The 18,153-nt window shown below is 37.8% G+C and overlaps 1 protein-coding gene across 1 annotated transcript in view; it reads left to right on the top strand.

Moving 5' to 3' along the window:
* The window catches only part of LOC136874606 (probable inactive protein kinase DDB_G0270444), a 117,607-nt gene extending 101,289 nt beyond the window's left edge, over positions 1-16,318 (top strand). Inside the window, exon 8 of the mRNA XM_068227877.1 lies at positions 16,150-16,318. Within this exon, the coding sequence (XP_068083978.1) occupies positions 16,150-16,318 (169 nt within the window). The remainder of the gene's footprint in view (positions 1-16,149) is intronic.
* The last annotated feature ends 1,835 nt before the right edge of the window (positions 16,319-18,153 follow it).

The following is an 18,153-nucleotide window of genomic DNA, read 5'->3' as shown; positions in this document are numbered from 1 at the left end:
ATTAGTAATAAATTACAGAGCATTGCTAGTGCTCCTCATTTGTTTTATTTATAGGCCGATTTTTATGTTAGTTCTGCTCGATGCAGCAACTCTGATAAAATCCTCCCTTATTAACCAATCGTCTGGTCCTACGTGCTCTCAAATTATGGTTTTGTTTACAGTGAATTTATGTTGGTTTAAGTCCCTAACCTTTCAGCTGTAGTGTGATGTTTATTCTCATGGAGGAACTGAGGATCAGTTTTTGGTGTGGTAAGTAGAAGTTACGAGTCATTTAAAATCTAACTCTGGTGAACTACTACTGCCAACAATTTCCAATCTTTGAGAGTACTTTAATGGCTACTGTCAGAGCCAATATATCCCAGTTGTTTTTTTTTTATTGCTCTTCAGGTGCCTTTCTTGCGTAATGAGTGTACAAGGGATGTTTTCCCATAAGGTAATTCCCATATCTCCCAGCAGTCAACCAGGATTCTGATTATGGTCTCAATTATTGTATATTCACTAACTTTCAAAGCTTCACAGTTTTAAAATCAACTCAGGATGCGTTGTAGTTCTTAAGGTTTTTTCTCATGATGGTGACCATCATTGATCTACAGATTGTGTGAAAATATTGCCAGAGTATTCATTCCAGGATTCACAGTAATGGTATCTGTTATTGTTTTTATGCTGATGAATCATGGTCCATCTGAAATTGACCAGCAAAGGGTTTCAGAAACTGCAAAGTTTTCTGGTACGTCAACTTTCTAGGAAAAGAAGACTGGACATGAACACATCTGATACAACGTGAACAATTCTGTTAGACATTTATCGTTGTTACACATGTGTGCAGTGTAAGGTCCTATTATATTTTGATATATTTGTTCTTTCCCTGCTTGTGCATTGAGGTCAACTAAGATGATCACGAGGTGATTGTAAATCTGCCGTTCTTGTCTTTGTGCTTCTGCAAGATGATTTGAGTTTTCTCAGGGTTTTCCTCATTGTTACCTTGATAGGAGTGTATGAAGTCATGAGGGAGTATCGTTTGTATTCATAGCTGAAGGATAGCACTGAGACAAATCTGTGAGATGTAAACCTGGTGATGAAATCCATCAACTACCATCGTATTATGAAGGCGATTCCAAAGATGCATGAACCATTTTGTATTATGAACCTGAATTCCCCTTAAGTATGCTATATGCTTCTGACATAAAAGCCACTTTATCAGTAAATCTGGTTTCTCGAACTTCTATGTTTTAAATTTTGCATTTATGCACGACATCAGTAACAGCCTCAAGTATATCACACACACAGGTCTTGAATATTTTTTGTCCAAATGAGTGTGATGTGTTTCAGTTGAAATTTGTGTCAGTCTCATTGTAGAACTCCCACTTTTTCCACACAATGACGTGAGTCCCATGATTTTGAAGGCCAGTATGTAGCACCCTGGGTGAGAGGAGGTAAGGTACTCCCTGAACTGTCGGCCACCCGCTCATCCATAATGTAGCAAGAGTAACATAAATTATAGGAGTTCTGATGGGCCATACGCCTAACATTTATGAACACCCGATAGTACAAGATGATGTACAATCGTTGTGAAGGTAGACTATACTTGCTGCTCGTTTCAGAAACTTTGCATTCTAACCTATTAATGCATAACAATCCGGGCTCTATTTACCACTGTGAAGAAACTAGTAGTGAGTTTTGCTTGGGATGAAAGCTGAGAGTATACAGAGTTGGCTATTCTGAATCTAACTGAAGAGATTTCCTGATTTTCAAAGAGCCTTTATGAATGCAATGTAATGTAGTCTGTAAGATTTTCTCTTCAGCAATACATATTCACTGAGGAGAATGGCACCAAGTTGAGTGGCTCAAATGGTTGAAGCCCTGTGTTCCTAGATTTACTGGCATGTAAAAGGACTCTCATGGGACTAAATAATGGAAACTCAGCATCTCCGAAAACCATAAAAGTAATTAGTGGTATGTTAAGCCAATAACATTATTATTACTGTATTATTATTATTATTATTATTATTATTATTATTTATTATTATTATTATTACTGAGGAGAAGGGCCTTTGTATTCTGACAGTGTTTTCCTGACAAGCACCTATTAACGCCTGACTACTTTATTCACTGTAGAATAAGGCTGTTCAGAGATTCCATTTGTGCCAAAATTACCTTGCAATATGAAGAGGAGCATTCTAGTACCTATATTGCATTTACTTTTGGATTCTAGATATTATTTTGTTCTGTTTGCCAGAAATGTTAATAAGTGCTATGGATTTCAGTGTGGAGAACGAGGCAGTGTTGACAAGAGGTCCAGTGCGCTTCTGTCAAGTTTGCTGCCAGTCATTGAAAATAAATAAGATGATGTGCCATTTGCCAACCAGGGCTGGAGAAAGGGCAGACCACTGTATTATATGCAGAAAACAACTGTTCTCTCACTGCAGAGAATGGACAACTGATTTTGAGGAAAACGATAGACAGTTGTATCTCTTACCTAATATTCGAAGGGAAGCGTTATCTCAGTTCTCGTTAAGTTTATACAAATGTAATGAATGTGGAAGAACATTCTCTCGTAAGCGAAATCTTCAAAGACACACCCTGATTCACTCTGGAGTGCGGCGACATGTTTGTAATGAGTGCGGAAGAATGTTTTCTATAAAGTCAAATCTGAAAACACATATGCTTACTCACTCGAATGAACGGCCACATTCCTGTAGTAAGTGTACTCGAAGATTTTCTCGTAAAGCTGATCTTATAAGACATATGCTAATTCATACTGGAGAACGCCAACGGCCTAGTTACAAATGTGGTGTATGTGGTAAATCCTTTTATCGGAAGTACGTTCTTACTAAACACCAACTATCTCATTCCGTAAGACAACCTGACCGTAGTAACGACTGTGTCAGTACTCTTTCTAAAAAGTGTACATGTAATGTTTGTGGTAAATCATTTTATCAGAAGTCTTATCTTGCAAGTCACATGTTATCTCATTCTGGAGTGAAACCTAATAACGGTCTTGGGAGTGTTCTGTCCGCTAGTGTACATACGCTGTGTCGTGCTGAAAATCTTAATAAGAGCAGTCATTTCTTCCCTTTGCCTGTGAAGTCACAATTCAGGGTGCAAGTTAAATCAGAGTTTTTCCGTTGTAATGAATGTTCTTTTACTTTTTCTCGGAAGTATCATCTTCAAAGACACATGCTTACTCACTCGCGAGAACGAGCATACCTCTGTCATGAATGTGGTAGTCTTTTCTCAATGAAGTCTAATCTTGAAATACATATGCTAACACATTCTCGAGAGCGAGCACACTGCTGTAGTGACTGCGGACGTAAGTTTTCGCGGAATCCTGATCTTTTAAGACACAAGCTAACACATGGAGAACGCCCAAGACTTTGTTATAAATGTGATGTATGCGGTGAAACCTTTTATCGAAAGTACCTTCTTACAAAACACCTACTATCTCATTCCCAAGGACAGCCTGACCGTAGTAACGATTCCGTGCCTACTCTTCCTCTGAATTCTACTCGTAATAATATTCATGTACTACGCAGTACTCATCAGAGTTTAAAACAATGTCGTAATTTGTTCTCTTTCTCTGTGAAGTCTCACTTAAGAAAGCCTCACGTTTGTATTGAATGTGGTCGCATATTTTTTCGAAGGTATCATCTTATGAGACACATGCTTACTCATTCTAAGAAACGGTAACACTCTCCTCATGGATATAGAAGTCTTCGCTCTAAAGTCTACTCTCGAAATCGACATGTTTACTCACTCCGAAGTACACCTACACTGTTGTACTGAGTGAAGTCATAGGTTTTCTTGAAAGCTAGGCATAGTAAGAAACATCTCATTCTGGAGATCGGCCAAGACCATGCTATAAATGTCAGGAGTGCCTTAAGATTTTTTTATCAGAAGGCTCATCTTAGGAGACACCTGCAACACCACTCTGGACAGCGGATGCAACGGTGAAATGATATTGGTAATTCCAGTTATGTGGTGTGCCGGAGTTAGGTCCGGAGTGTCTTGGGATCAATTCTTGTGCGGGATGGGGATCCTAAACTTCAATGGCTAATTCCTATGGCTCGGGGGTTGGGGGTGTATGTGTCATCTTCATTGTTTCAATTCATCATATATATGACACCATTTTCACTGTCGCACTGGTCGCTTGTACAACATCAGTTACAAATACCTTAACCAGGCCTCTTTGAAGGCCACCTGCCTTTATTATTATTATTATTATTATTATTATTATTATTATTATTATTATTATTATGGTGGGACGTTTTCTCAGAAGTTCCATCTTGGGCACATCTGTTCTGTGGGCAACACCAATTGAAAATACCATACTGTAGTGATGTGTGCAATAAGCTCTTTTTTTGTGAGAGGTATTAAGTGCTGGGTGGCTGTATTCCCAATTTGTTGCAAGGCCCATCTTTTTCATACATGCAGTATCATATATTCTCTCTCTTCTAGGAATGGTCGTAGGGTGGTCCAGTATAAAAATGATTTTGCAACAAGTTTGCTTTAATATAGTTCTTTTTCTGGGTTGAACCATGCTCTTTTCTGTACATTATGTACAGTTTGCCTGTGTTTCAAATACATTGCAGTATTCTTTGTCAAAGCAACTGAAATACCCCAACTTGATTTGAGGTACAGAAAAGAACAACATGGTTCAACCCGGAGAAAGAACTAAATAATTCTACACACCGTGGATGCTTCACTACTGCTTGTTTAATAGCCGTAACATGTACACACTATTTGGTAGAGGTGTACAGATGTTTTGTTTGCGGAAATCTATTTCAAAGTTGATCGGATCTCGAAAATTGTGTGAATACTGCAGTGGAAGTATACCTTTCATTCCTTGTATTTGAATAAAATATTTATTTTGCCATTAACACGCCTACAGTTGTAACTGATTAGGTCAACCACGCATGAAAGTAATTGATAATTTTATGAATATTTGTACAAATTAATACCCTACTCTATCAGTGCCAATTTGCAAGATTGTCTTACATGTAGTAAGAATCATGTCATTTTTACTGATAGGGTTGTCATAGGTGATTTCATGAAGGGGAGCAGAAGGCCTCAAGTAGATACTTTTTGTTTGGATTGTCATATGAGGAAAGGGTGTAAAGTTAGTAACAAAACGGCTTCTTGAATAAATTGAACTATTTGAGAATTTTATTTCCTGTTGGTAAATGGAACACAAATGTGTTGGCTGTCCGTGGGAGATGAACAGTAGAAATTTAGAGATCAAGATTTTAAAACATAGTGAGCTGTAATGGAAAAGTGAAATGTGGGAGATTTAAAGGGAAGATATGATAATCAGTTGCAGGAGGTAATGGTTGTCTTGTTTGGAATTGAAGACAGATGAAAGGAAAGCAGTTTGACAAAGCTACAAATTAAGATGAATGGATGTACTAAAGTACAGCTTGAGCTTGTGACAGGACATTATTAGCCTTCTGTTTGAGATGCCAGCATGGAAAACCCTTTCATCTGTACATCTGATCAAATTGAGATTTGTATGAAAACTTCTGAAGGAATGTTTTGCCATATCAAAATTAGATGCCTAATTGTATATTCAGCACCTGTTTTGGGGTGTCAGTGTTCATTTGAGCACCGCACAGACAAGAGAGAGCGGCAGTAAACATATAGAGGTAGCACGGCTAGCCAGTTCATTTGCCATGCTCTCACTCTCTCTTGCACACTCATTTTTTCTCTGACCTGGAAAACCTGTTACTCTATGTATCAAATTGGACCGCACTGTTCAGCGAATATAAGTCCCGAAAATAAATAAATACACTAATTAATTAACATGAGGTCATTCCCCCTTAATTTTGTTAAACTAATATGTGCAGAAACTTGCTGTAAACCTTGAAAGCCATATCAGCCTCTGATTTGTTTATTGCAGTTTCCTGCTGGTCTTCTTCAGCAGAAAACACCATCAGAGTTTGAACATTGTTCCAGCCATTAAATTTTGCAATCATTTGTTGTGATATCTGTTCATAGTTAGAAACAACCATAAATACAAGTAAATAGCAATGGCATGTAATTGTTTACATATATGTTCTACATTATATAACAGCACAGTATATTGCTGAGATAGGGTTTAATGAATTTTATGCCTTCAAATATAGCAGCACCTTTTTCATTGAGTTTGATAGGTGAAGTTTGATTTCTTTATCTTGGGTAACTTTTCATTTAATGTCTTTTTAGAGCAGTTTACACACTGTAGTTTTGTTCTTATAGTTAACATGGTATACTGTTTTCAGGGATTCATTCATGTTCTACAGGTTATAGTCGTGAGTTTAATTTACAACATTAGCTACCCTTAAACATTTTAGTGTTGAGGGGTGATTTGGGTATTTTATGATATATGTTCAGATGGTTTAATAAAAATGTTGGTTTCTGATACCAGAGTTATAGGTGCCTACTTCAAACCATTTTATGGTAATTATCAATTTGCTGAATTTTTATTTTTGTTTCTTTCAATAGTGGTCTTTATTATAACATTGTTTTACTTTACTACGTGTGATTTGATAGTTTTTATTAAATGAGGTGTATTTACTTTAAATAGAAGTTCAATTGTTATGACTTCCTTTGTTTTATTGAATATCTCTATTATTGATGGGGTTTGTGTTGTTTATTTCGTCTTTGGTTCTTTTTTTTTAAGTGAGGAATATATGCACAGGGATTTGAGAATTAATCAGTTTATTATTTTACTTTTAATGTTTGTTTTGTCTATAGTGTTTTAGTTTATTAGACCTAATGTGAATAGTATATATTTTTTGCTATGCGCTGTACGTCACACCGACACAGATAGGTCTTATGGTGACGATGGGATAGGAAAGGGCTGGGAGTGGGAAGGAAGCGGCCATGGCCTTAATTAAGGTACAGCTCCAGCATTTGCCTGGTGTGAAATTGGGAAGCCATGGAAAAACATCTTCAGGCCTGCCGACAGTGGGATTCGAACCCACTATCTCTCGGATGCAAGCTCACAGCTGCGCGGTTATAACTACATGGCCAACTCGCCCGGTAGTATTTTATTAGGGTGAGACAGGTGTGGATTGTTCTCCTACAGTTTAGTGATTTTTTTATTCAAAACATGTAGTATAATGCTGGACTGTTCATGGCTCTTTCTAATAATGTACAGTTTTAGGGATGTTCCACCATTCAACACATTGCAAAAATATATTAAATTATAAGAAGACCAGTTTTGACTCCCTTGGAGTCATCATCAGTTCTTGGTGAAAATTAAATTGGGGAGAATCTGATAACAATCATCATAACGAAAAACCATGTACGTATAGGTGATTGCATGGAAACACATCATTGAGTTGATAGACATTACCTTGAAATGCAATGTACACTTGGCAAGCAGAACTTAGAGCTTAGAAAGTTCCCAGTTCTGGCTCTAACTGCTCTAACTGGCTGGAACTTTCTAAGCTTCAAGTTCTGCTTGCCACATGTACGTTGCATTTCAAGGTAATGTCTATCAACTCAATGATGTGTTTCCATGTAATCACTTATAGTTACATGGTTTTTGTTATGGTGATTGTTATCAGATTTCCCTCAATTTAATTTTCACCAAGAATTGATGATGACTCCAAGGTAGTCAAAACTGGTCTTCTTATAATTTAATATATTTTTGCAATGTGTTGAATGGTGGAACATCCCTCAAACTCTACATTATTAGTTAAACGTCAACACTGAAATGAAGATCATAACTTACGGCTCTTTCTAATCGACTTGGGGATGTGGTGGTGTTGATAGCTATTGCCGAATAATGATATATGGGATTTAAAAATTGTTTATTATTTAGATCTTGGTAAGGATTCTTCTGTCATATTTCTTATTAATTTTACAGTAGTACTAGCTCATAAATAAGTGTTCAAATTCCTCACTTTTCTTGACTTGTGGCATCTACACCTGCTTCAACTCCTGTCCCAACCTTGTTGCATTTGTCTACACTAGGAACAGCTGGAGTTTACTTATCAATTCATTTTAAGGTGTTTGTTGATATGTGATATTTGAAGTTTCTATTGCATACGTTTATGGCTATTGACTATGTTCATGGCTATTGACTATGTTTATGGCTTTGTTGGGTCTGATTTTCAAATTTGACTTGAAGATTATTGCCTTGTCAACTGTAAGTCAGTTAGTGTTGACTAAGAATTTTAGCTATAGGGTATCCTATGTTAGCCGTTTTTTTATGTACTTGTGCTTTATTTAAGGCATTGTTGTTTATATGTGCTGCTTCTTTAATTCATAATATGAAGGATTCACATAATATTTTATTTTATTGGAAATATTTTCAAGCAGTTGCCATTGATGGTGTTTAATGTTTCTAATCTTGTGTGGCATACCATTTTCAGCTTGGTTTTATTATAAGGACTTTATCGTTTATCTTATATCAGTATATTGTGTTTTTTATACTTTTTTCTACACATTTAATAGTCTGTTATTCATTGAAGTTGGTTTATTATTCAATAATAGGTGCTTTAAATTCTACTCCAGTTCATCCTCTAAATGTTGATGGGTGGGTTACATTGCAAAGTAGTCCTGATTATGGGGGCAATTTTAGGAGCGTGTATATTGTGCTGGGATTTTTTCCATCTACTAAGATTTGTTTAGCTTGTGAGCTGAAACTATTGGCTTGATGGTGAGCGAGCTAGGGGTTGATTGGGTTATGAAGTTTCTGAATTTTCCTTGTCTTACAATTCAGTGTTTATAAGGATATTTGTATTATCTAGCGTGATGGGGTCCATGTGATTCATATATGTTACTCATACATACGAGATGAGATATTTACCTTGAACCCTATGAAGGTAAACTTATAGGTCTAGATCAAGTTCAGAGAGAGGACTAAGGTGGTGAAATTATTTATAAGCCTTAATTCAATATTCCTATGTGATTCAACGATGGCAAAACAATAATATTAGGATTTACTTGGACAGATTCTTTTCGAGGATATTTACATTAACTTCCATAGTTCTATATTTAAATACCTAGGTAATGCTTAAATTAGTGTATGACACTGAAGATGATGGGAAGTTGTATAAATTTTAAGTATTTATAAATATTGATATCTTATTCATGCAATGCAAATGTATTGTTTTCTTTAAACTAAATAAATGAAACAGCTACATTAACCCTAATCCCATTACAGGCACCATCACATTCATAATGCATCAACAGATTAACTGCATGTGAAGATAAAATTAGCTACTTAAAGATAATAATTGGTCCAATACAGCAAAACTTGATGCTGTCTCCCATTTAAATTTTGTCATGGTTTTTGCACCAAACATGATTATTTCACAACCACTAAGTGAAGCACAGACCAACAAAAACCCTAACACTGGTTTTCCTATTAACACAAACTTGGGTGAGCCTGCTGCCATGTAATAATAATTTAATCTAATCTTAAGTTGCTTTTATATATATATAATAATTAATCTTTCACAGGCAAAAACCAATATATGTGTTACCTGTCCGTATCCTCATGGGCAGAAACCTATATATGAGCTTGCACAATACTTCAACATTTTACCGGCTCTCTGAGTTCAAATAGTAGTAGTAGTAAGAATAATCAACAGGTGGCATAAGTTGCACTTACAAACATTTTAAAGCCAAATTGTGGCATTATGATTATATTACGCACATTGGTTTATCAGTTATCAGGTGAGCTTGTTGATTGTGTGCAACTGCACAATACTGTGATTCATATTTTCCAGGTTTTCCGCATGTTTTTGGCAAAATTGTTAAAAGGAATCTAATCACAAGTGATAAGATACTGCAGTTAATGAATGTGTCATCATTTAGCAACACTGAAGGTCAGTCTCATGAGATTTCTTGCAGTAGCGGTAGTGAATGCAAGAGCAGCACAATTGATCGTACAGATGATAGTGCATATGCACTCGGCACTGCCTGGACTGACATCAGTAATTTTGATCTGGCCCATCAATTAGGATTCCAATATATAATATTTAGCAGGGGACTATTTTACCATCATATTTTAATCAAGATACTGATCCACTAGAGTACTATTATCTCTTCTTTGATGATGAGATTTTGAGATAATTACGAATGAAACTTGTATTCAGGGAAACACAAATAGGAAGAAAGCAACATCCAGGACTAAAAGGGCAAGAATTGCACCATGGATACCTCCACGTGTTTCAGAATTGGAAGCATTTATTGGTGTAGTAATTAGCACTCTGCTTCTGCTTCTGTGCTGCTTCTTTCATGTGGTATTTATTTGTTGAACAATTATTATTATAGTATTAACAACATTCAGAACTGTACATAGATTATTATTATTATTGTTGTTTTGTGTTGTTTGTCTTGTATTTTGTCAGTGAATTGTGATTACAGTAATAGAATTAAAATAACAATTTTACAAATTATATTTACTGGTAACATTATTTAGCAACACTTCTGCCATTTTTCGGTAACCAATTCTCGTGAAATAATAAAAATTCATTCCTGGGGCACATTAGTGTTGAAATTCAGTGAAACCCAAAATATATGTTGTTCCTATACATGAATGCATACTTCAGAATACTTTTAGCAGTTACTTCTTTCTAAAATTACCCTTCGCCAACAGCTGCCAAACATCATGGCCCGCGAAGGGTTAAATTGGTGCATTTAAATGCATATCTATAAAAGAACTCTTAACTTCTTGTTTAAAATAAGTAGATAATGAATATAGGATATTATCCTTAAATGCCAATATTACTGTATAATTATATAATCATTTATTAATACTGGGTGTGTTGGCCGTGCAGTTAGAGGTGCGCAGCTGTGAGCTTGCATCCAGGAGATAGTGGGTTCGAATCCCACTGTCGACAGCCCTGAAGATGGTTTTCCGTGGTTTCACATTTTCACACCAGATGTGAAGGCTGTGCCTTAATTAAGGCCATGGCTGCTTCCTTCCAACTCCTACGCCTTTGCTATCCCATCGCCGCCATAAGACCTATCTGCGTCGGTGTGACATAAAGCCACTAGCAAAAAGCACTTATTAATGTTCAAAATTTATATTTAATGCATATTTAAATTAATGCACCCTACAATGTCAGGAATGTTTCCAAGAACCTCATTTATAGGTATTAATGAGGGTATAAGGTGCATGCATATCTATAAGTTACTATTTATTAGTATGTCTTCTGTAGGATACTAATATCTAAATAAATATATATATGTGTGTGTGTGTGTGTGTGTGTAATAGTATTGCAACTCTCCATAAATTGCTACTGGGGTCGATGACCTCTGATGTTAGGCCCCTTTAAACAGCAAGTATCATCATCAAAATTGCTACTAAACTTAATGAATAAAACTTAATTTCATCATAAATATAACCCCCATCTCAAGAACGATCTTTCGTTCAGATGGTGCCAAGATACTTCCTAACTTATATCAGTCATATTTCTTACTTATTTTAAATATTATATCGCTGTCACCGCCAACTGCATAAATGTACACGCCTGGATGCAAAACCTCAGGCAGCGACCATTCATTTCTTGCTGCACCCAAACAACCAATCAACAATTATTTAACATCCTACCTCCTGCATCACCACCTGAGTCTTTTTCTTAAAAGTTTCTAGCCAATGAAGTGCTTGGTTTAAAATCATTACTGTGATAGAGTAAATCATGTAATGATTTACCTTTACTATATCAAAGAGACTTAAACTGCTCCCTTAAGTATCAAAGTATTTTGTGCCTCATACACCTAGACACCAAAAAATGTAAGCAAATGGGTTCATACCCCATAAATAGGATTGTGCTCCTTAATCTTTAATAATCCTGCAAAAATTCTATTTAGCACCTTTTAAATATTAGGTACGATTGTTGCCTTATTTCCACTTCATGGTCATGGGCTTAGAAATCAACTTCTTATACTTTATCCCTTTAATAAATAATACAAAAAGCATAGCAACAGAAGTTTCACTAAAATACTTCTGAGTATAAGCCTAGCCTCAGCAATACTACTCTTCAATTTTCCTAATAATTACATTCTCAAATAAGCCTATCATTACAGAATGTAGAATCTTTCAAACCCTCCTCTGTTCAGCACTCTTATTAATAATGGGAGCCACCCTCTTCCATTATTGATTTCTTGAAACAATAGGAGGTTTAAGATGAAACAATTGTTTCATTGTAATAACATGACAAAATATTGCTACACTATTACTACTGGCCAATGTTACTGAAATAAATATCTCATTAGAATAATTGTCACCTCAATGCTAACTGGGACATTACCTGGTCTGAACTAAACCTCATTATGTAAGCTAATAGCTTATTCCTCGATCAACCACGTTGTGTGAATAATTTTGGCAATACTAGTTGGAGAAAATATATGAAAATTGCATTTTATATGCCTATGGCCTCCTAAGCTTGTCGATTGTTCTGGTATTCAACACTTATCACATCAATCAAAACTTCTTGAGTATAACCAAGAATCGTGTCACAAAATCCTGTATGTTCCTGCTTCTTCTATTTATTTATTTGCAGCTTTGAAGGCTTTTAGTTTAGTTAACTTTGAATAATGGTACAAGGTTATGACTACTATGATGACTACAATGAATTGGTAGTTTATTTCAGTTAAGTGTATGGATGATCAAACATTTAGGAAAGAAACTGAGGAAAGGCAGGAGCTCGCCAAGACAGAAAATTTTTGAGTCTTAGTTGTCGTCCTACTCCTCCAGAATTGCCACCTGATATCAGTATTGACTATGAAGCGTGGTATAAAATTCTCTTCGATAAATTTACAGTTACAGCCTACAACCTCAGCCTGCGAACATTGGGAAATTATGGCTCATTTTTGGTGCATGAGGAGGAATAGTAAGAACATTACTTAGCCTACTAATTCGAGTAGAACTAGGTAAACCTGGCTATCTAACTGTTGACGACTGGATCTATAACCTAATTGTTATAGGTCACGCATTTGTAATAATTTTCTTTATGGTAATGCCTATTATAATTGGGGGATTTGGAAAGTGATGAGTCCCTCTCATATAAGGAGTACTAAATAGAGCCTTCAATCATATAAACAATTGTTTATATTGCAGTATGAGAATTTTATTATTGCCTCCTTCATTAAAATTACTACTTAGAGTAGCCTAGTGGAAAGCGCTGCAGGTACTGATTGAACCGTGTACCCCCTCTGCCCTCAGAAATTGCCCATGCCATGGCATCTATAGATTTAGCAATTTTCTCACTCAACTTAGCTGGGGTGTCTTCTATTCTAGGGGCAGTTAATTTTATTACTACAACTATCAATATGATATAGATGTTAATTCCCATAGGGAACCTGAAATATTTGTCCCGAATGAGTGAATTTATATTGCCAATTTAAATGGTCCATTATTGGACATTATAAATTTTCCAGCTAACTCATTCCTGGTTGCTAGCGTTTTGCCCCAGTGTGCTAAGTTGGGCTCATCAGTTGGTAAATAGCACACACACCAAGACACATGGCAAGAGCATACCATATTATAAATTATTATAAATTTACTCATTTGGGACAAATATTTCAGGTTCCCTATGGGAATCAACATCTGTATCATCTGATCACCAGGCAGGCACAAAGTCTCTCATAGTGTATTGGCACTGCTGGTGGCTCCAAGTAGCCTACGCAGTGGCCTGCATGGTATGCACTTGCCATGCGTATCATAGGGATGTCCCTTGATCAAACCCCATCCCCCCCCTGTTTATAAGGGCAGTAGCAGTTACAGCTTTTCTGCTTCTTTCTCTTCCCATCTTTGCCGGAACAATTACTATGTTGCTCGCTTATTGAAACTTAAACACCTCATTCTTCTACCCAGCTGGGGGTGCAGATCCAAGTTTCTACCAGCATCTGTTCTGAACTTTGGTCACCCAGAAATGTACCTTTTCATTCTGGCAGCATTCGGAAGAGTTTCACATTATTATTCAAGAAAGTTGAAAGAAGTTAACTTTCAGTACACTCGGTATAATTTATGCTATAATAGCAATTGGTGTCCTAGAATTTCTAGTGTAGGCTCACACACATATTTGCTGTGGGAATAGAGTTGATAATGAGCTTATTGCACTTTAAAAACTATAACTATTGCTCTCCTTATAGGAATCAAAATTTTCAGATGATTAGCAACACTTCATCGGACCCAACTGACTTGCCTTTACTATGAGTATTTGGTATTTCTCTTTACTATTGTAGTATTAACAGGAGTAGTATCAGCCAACCCTTCAGTTAATATCATTTTACATGACACCATTTGTAGCTCACTTCTATCATGCACTATATATAGGCACAGTGTTTGCTATCATGGCTGGGTTTATTCAATAAGACCCCCCTAATCACAGGATTAGCAGTAAAACCTAAATGACTTAAAATCCAATTCACAACTATATTCAAAGATATAAATTCAACATTCTTCCTATAGCATTTCTTAGGGTTAGCTTGTATTACCTAGACAGCTGTACATCTCAATTTTAGGGAAGTCCTGTAGAATGATACCAACCTTACCCGATAGCTGAACTTGTGCTCTGAAATACATACATTAACTATCTTATAATATGCAGAATAATGCAGTTGATTTAAGCTCTCCATATAAGTTCACGCTTTCATTAAATCATGGGAGCTTAATCAAACTTAAATTTACAAAGTAGCTCACCAAGCGAGTTGGCCGTGCGGTTAGGGGTGCGTGGCTGTAAGGTTGCATTCAGGCAATAGTGGGTTCAAACCCCACTGTTGGCAGCAATGAAGATGGTTTTCTGTGGATTCAGATTTTCACACCAGGAAAATGCTGGTGTTGTACTACTCCTAGCCCTTTCCTGTCTCATCGTCACCTTAAGACCTATCTGTGTCAAAGCGACATAAAAAAAATTGTAAAAAATAAATAGCTCCTCAACATTAATAGAAAAACTAATCTTCCTTCATGATCACACTCTCTTTATTCTATTAATAATTACTATTATAGGAAGCCTGATATTCAATAAATTCATACACCGATATCTGGAGGAATAGTAGGAACCAGAAAGTCAAGGAATCAAACTAATTTGAACAATCCTACTGGCCATTACATTCATTATTATTGCCTTTCCATCTCTTTGAACTCTTTACCTCCTAGTTGAATCTATAGACCACCTTATTACACTACCTGTCTTATCAGTCATATATAATACCTCATTACTATTACTCTCTTGTCATGATCCACTCACACCTTTCTTATCAATCAAACATCTTCACTACTCCACCATCTCACCTTCCCCATCCATAATTACAAACTAGACATCATTACCTCTTCAATCATCCACCACTTCTTTACTCTACCGTCCAACATCATTAAAAACCACCAACAACTTACTTATTATTGACCCCTCTCCTCTATACTATATCGAGATCACTCAATCACCCATAAACAATAACATCAATACATGGACACCTCCATTGCATACATCAAACCCGCACCACCCTTGACCATATTTAACCCTACATCATTTTACTTAGCTTTTGACTCATAGTTACCATACCTTCTCCATTTTTATCTCTCTTCCCCCATAATCCTTTAAGCTCACACTTCTCCCTTTGTGTAGAGCCTTGCTTTTGCTCAGTTTCTCACTCTGTACTAGACATTCACTCGTACTGGGGCTTGAACCGCATTCCTCTCTGCTCACCCCTCTTAATTCACTATTCACTACTCTCTGCTCTTCCCTCTCACATTCCATATGTATTTCTCTGCCAAATTCCCTGGCCCACCTTCTCCTTTCCTCACTGTCAGACCAAAATTCTTCGAAACATTGTTCCCTTATCTTTCTTTCCTCCGCACTCACTGCCACATTAATGTCACTCAACTCACTGCTCCTCTTCCCTCTGTCAATTTTGTCATGCCCGTCCCTTCCAACACTACATCTCGCACTCGGTGTTCCACTCCTTATACCAATCATGCCCTCATCATCCCATCTTGTTTGATTCTTATTTAAATCCTCCTCCATAGACAAATGTTTCGACACTCCCCACTTTCGAGACCATTTCCCAATGGACACCACCAGCACTTGGCCCCTAATATGAGCTCTTAGCACTTGCAGTCTTCCCCTAATCATATGTTTCTTCAAAATTTGGATATTTCTATTCCCATCTCTTCCCCAGTCTCTCTTAATCCACATTTCTTTCTTTCTGCAGGTCTCCGGCGTTTCTGATCACTATATCTGCCATCAGTGAGGATAGCAACGTGACCTTTATAGATCTGCACCCCCTCAGCCTGCCTATCCTGTTCATGTCATCTATATCAACCTCACTGACGTTGATTTTCATTTTTCTTTGTATTACATGTATATTATGTCCACCTTAATCTCTACATTCTCTTTTTGCACACCATAAATAAAAATGCTTTTTTTCCATGCTTACCTGTCTCACCACCTCTTCCATATTTTTTTAATTTTTCCTTTAGAAACACTACAACTCTCTCACTGCTTTCCTTTACCTTTGACTTCATTAGTATTTTCCTGGATCCACTGTCTCGTCATTTCATGCTCCTTAACTTGCTCATGTATCATCCGTTTTAACTGCTCAAACAGACAGAGTTCCTCTACTACCTCCTTAACCACTTTTCTTATTAATTAAACGTCCTGCCAATTCATGCTCCCACTGCCCTGTGGGCCTGGATTTACTTCCACACCCCCAATAACCAGCAGGATTGTGACAACCGCTGCCACCATCAGCATCTCACCTTTCAGTTCCATCCCTAAGCTAACTTGCTTACTTTTGGCTGTAGCATTCTTCTTACTTCCCTGCCATCTACCTACAATGGTTCTATATTTTCAATGCTGATCATCTGCCATGTAGCACTCTATTCGACCTGCCCACTCCTCACTCCCATTCCACTCACCTGGCACACTCCACACAACACATCTGTTCTCTTCGCTCGTCTTAGCTAGACTGACACCATTACTTCCGTCCTCTTGTTTCGCGCTAAATGTGGTCACCGAACGGAGTGACCACAGCTTGATCACCGACAGATGGCTAGGAGACAGGTCGTGCTGGGTCATGATAGACACAGGGGCGGCATTAACCATCGCAAGGCCTGACATCGGTGAAGAACAACCAAAGAGGGAACCCAACCGCCCATACGTGCTGCGAACGGCCTTAGGAGACACCATCCCTGTCCTGAAGGAGGCGCTACTTCAGCTGATGCTGGGACAATGCCGCCATCACAGATGAGGTCATCCTGGGCCTAGACGCATCACAGGCATACGAGGCGACTGTCAACGTGGGACGACGTGTGTTGTGGCTCAGCAAACAAGATGTAATGCTCCGACGCCCAGGGGCGCAACCTCAAGTAGCACGATTAATGCTGGCCAGCGACGAAGTTATACCAGCCAGCAGTGAGATGATGGTTTCGGCTGCATGCCGGTACAAACATTGAATTTGACATCGCGAGAGAAGAGGATACCAAGTGGGACCGAGTTTGGGACTTGTGAACCAGTCACGTGCGCCATGCCAGTGAAACATGAAGATGTGCAGGCCCTGGAAGCAGGCAAAAGATCATTTAAGCTCCATGAGGTTATATCAGATGCCAGGAAACATTTGGAGGCGGAACAGCTCAGGGAGCTTAAAGAACTAGACCGTTAAGTTCCCGAACATCTTCAGTCTAGTCAAGGTGACTATGGAAAGACCGATATAGTGTACCATCGCATTAACACCAGTGACGCCGCTCCAATCTGACAGCCGCCTGGGTTCCCCTGGCAAGAAAGGCGAAAATTGATCAGATGCTGGTTGACATGAAACAGCGGGGAGTCATCGAGGAGTCAAATAGCCCGTGGTCATCAGGAGTGGTCCTAGTGAAGAAAAAGAAGGGTGAGCTCCGTTTCTGCATCGATTACCGTGAGGTGAACGTCGTCATGAAGGACTGTTTCCCGTTACCTTAGATAGATGATACCCTGGACATGTTATCTGAAGCTGGTTTTCGACTTTGGACCTGAAGTCTGAGTTCTGGCAAGTGGTGCTCCATCCAGAAGACAAGGAGAAGACAGCGTTCTCAACTCGTCAAAAGGCTCTACCAGTTAACCATGATGCCCTTCAGCCTCTGAAACACACCAGCGACGTTCGAGTGACTGATGGTGTCTGTGCTGACGGGGCTAACTCACGACATCTGCCTCGTGTATATGGACGGTATTATTGTAGGAT

Source organism: Anabrus simplex, chromosome 5, assembly GCF_040414725.1.
Source record: "Anabrus simplex isolate iqAnaSimp1 chromosome 5, ASM4041472v1, whole genome shotgun sequence".
In the NCBI taxonomy this organism is placed as follows: domain Eukaryota; kingdom Metazoa; phylum Arthropoda; class Insecta; order Orthoptera; family Tettigoniidae; genus Anabrus; species Anabrus simplex.
Note: the sequence above shows the minus strand (reverse complement) of the source record. Positions and strands in the feature narration are given on the sequence as shown.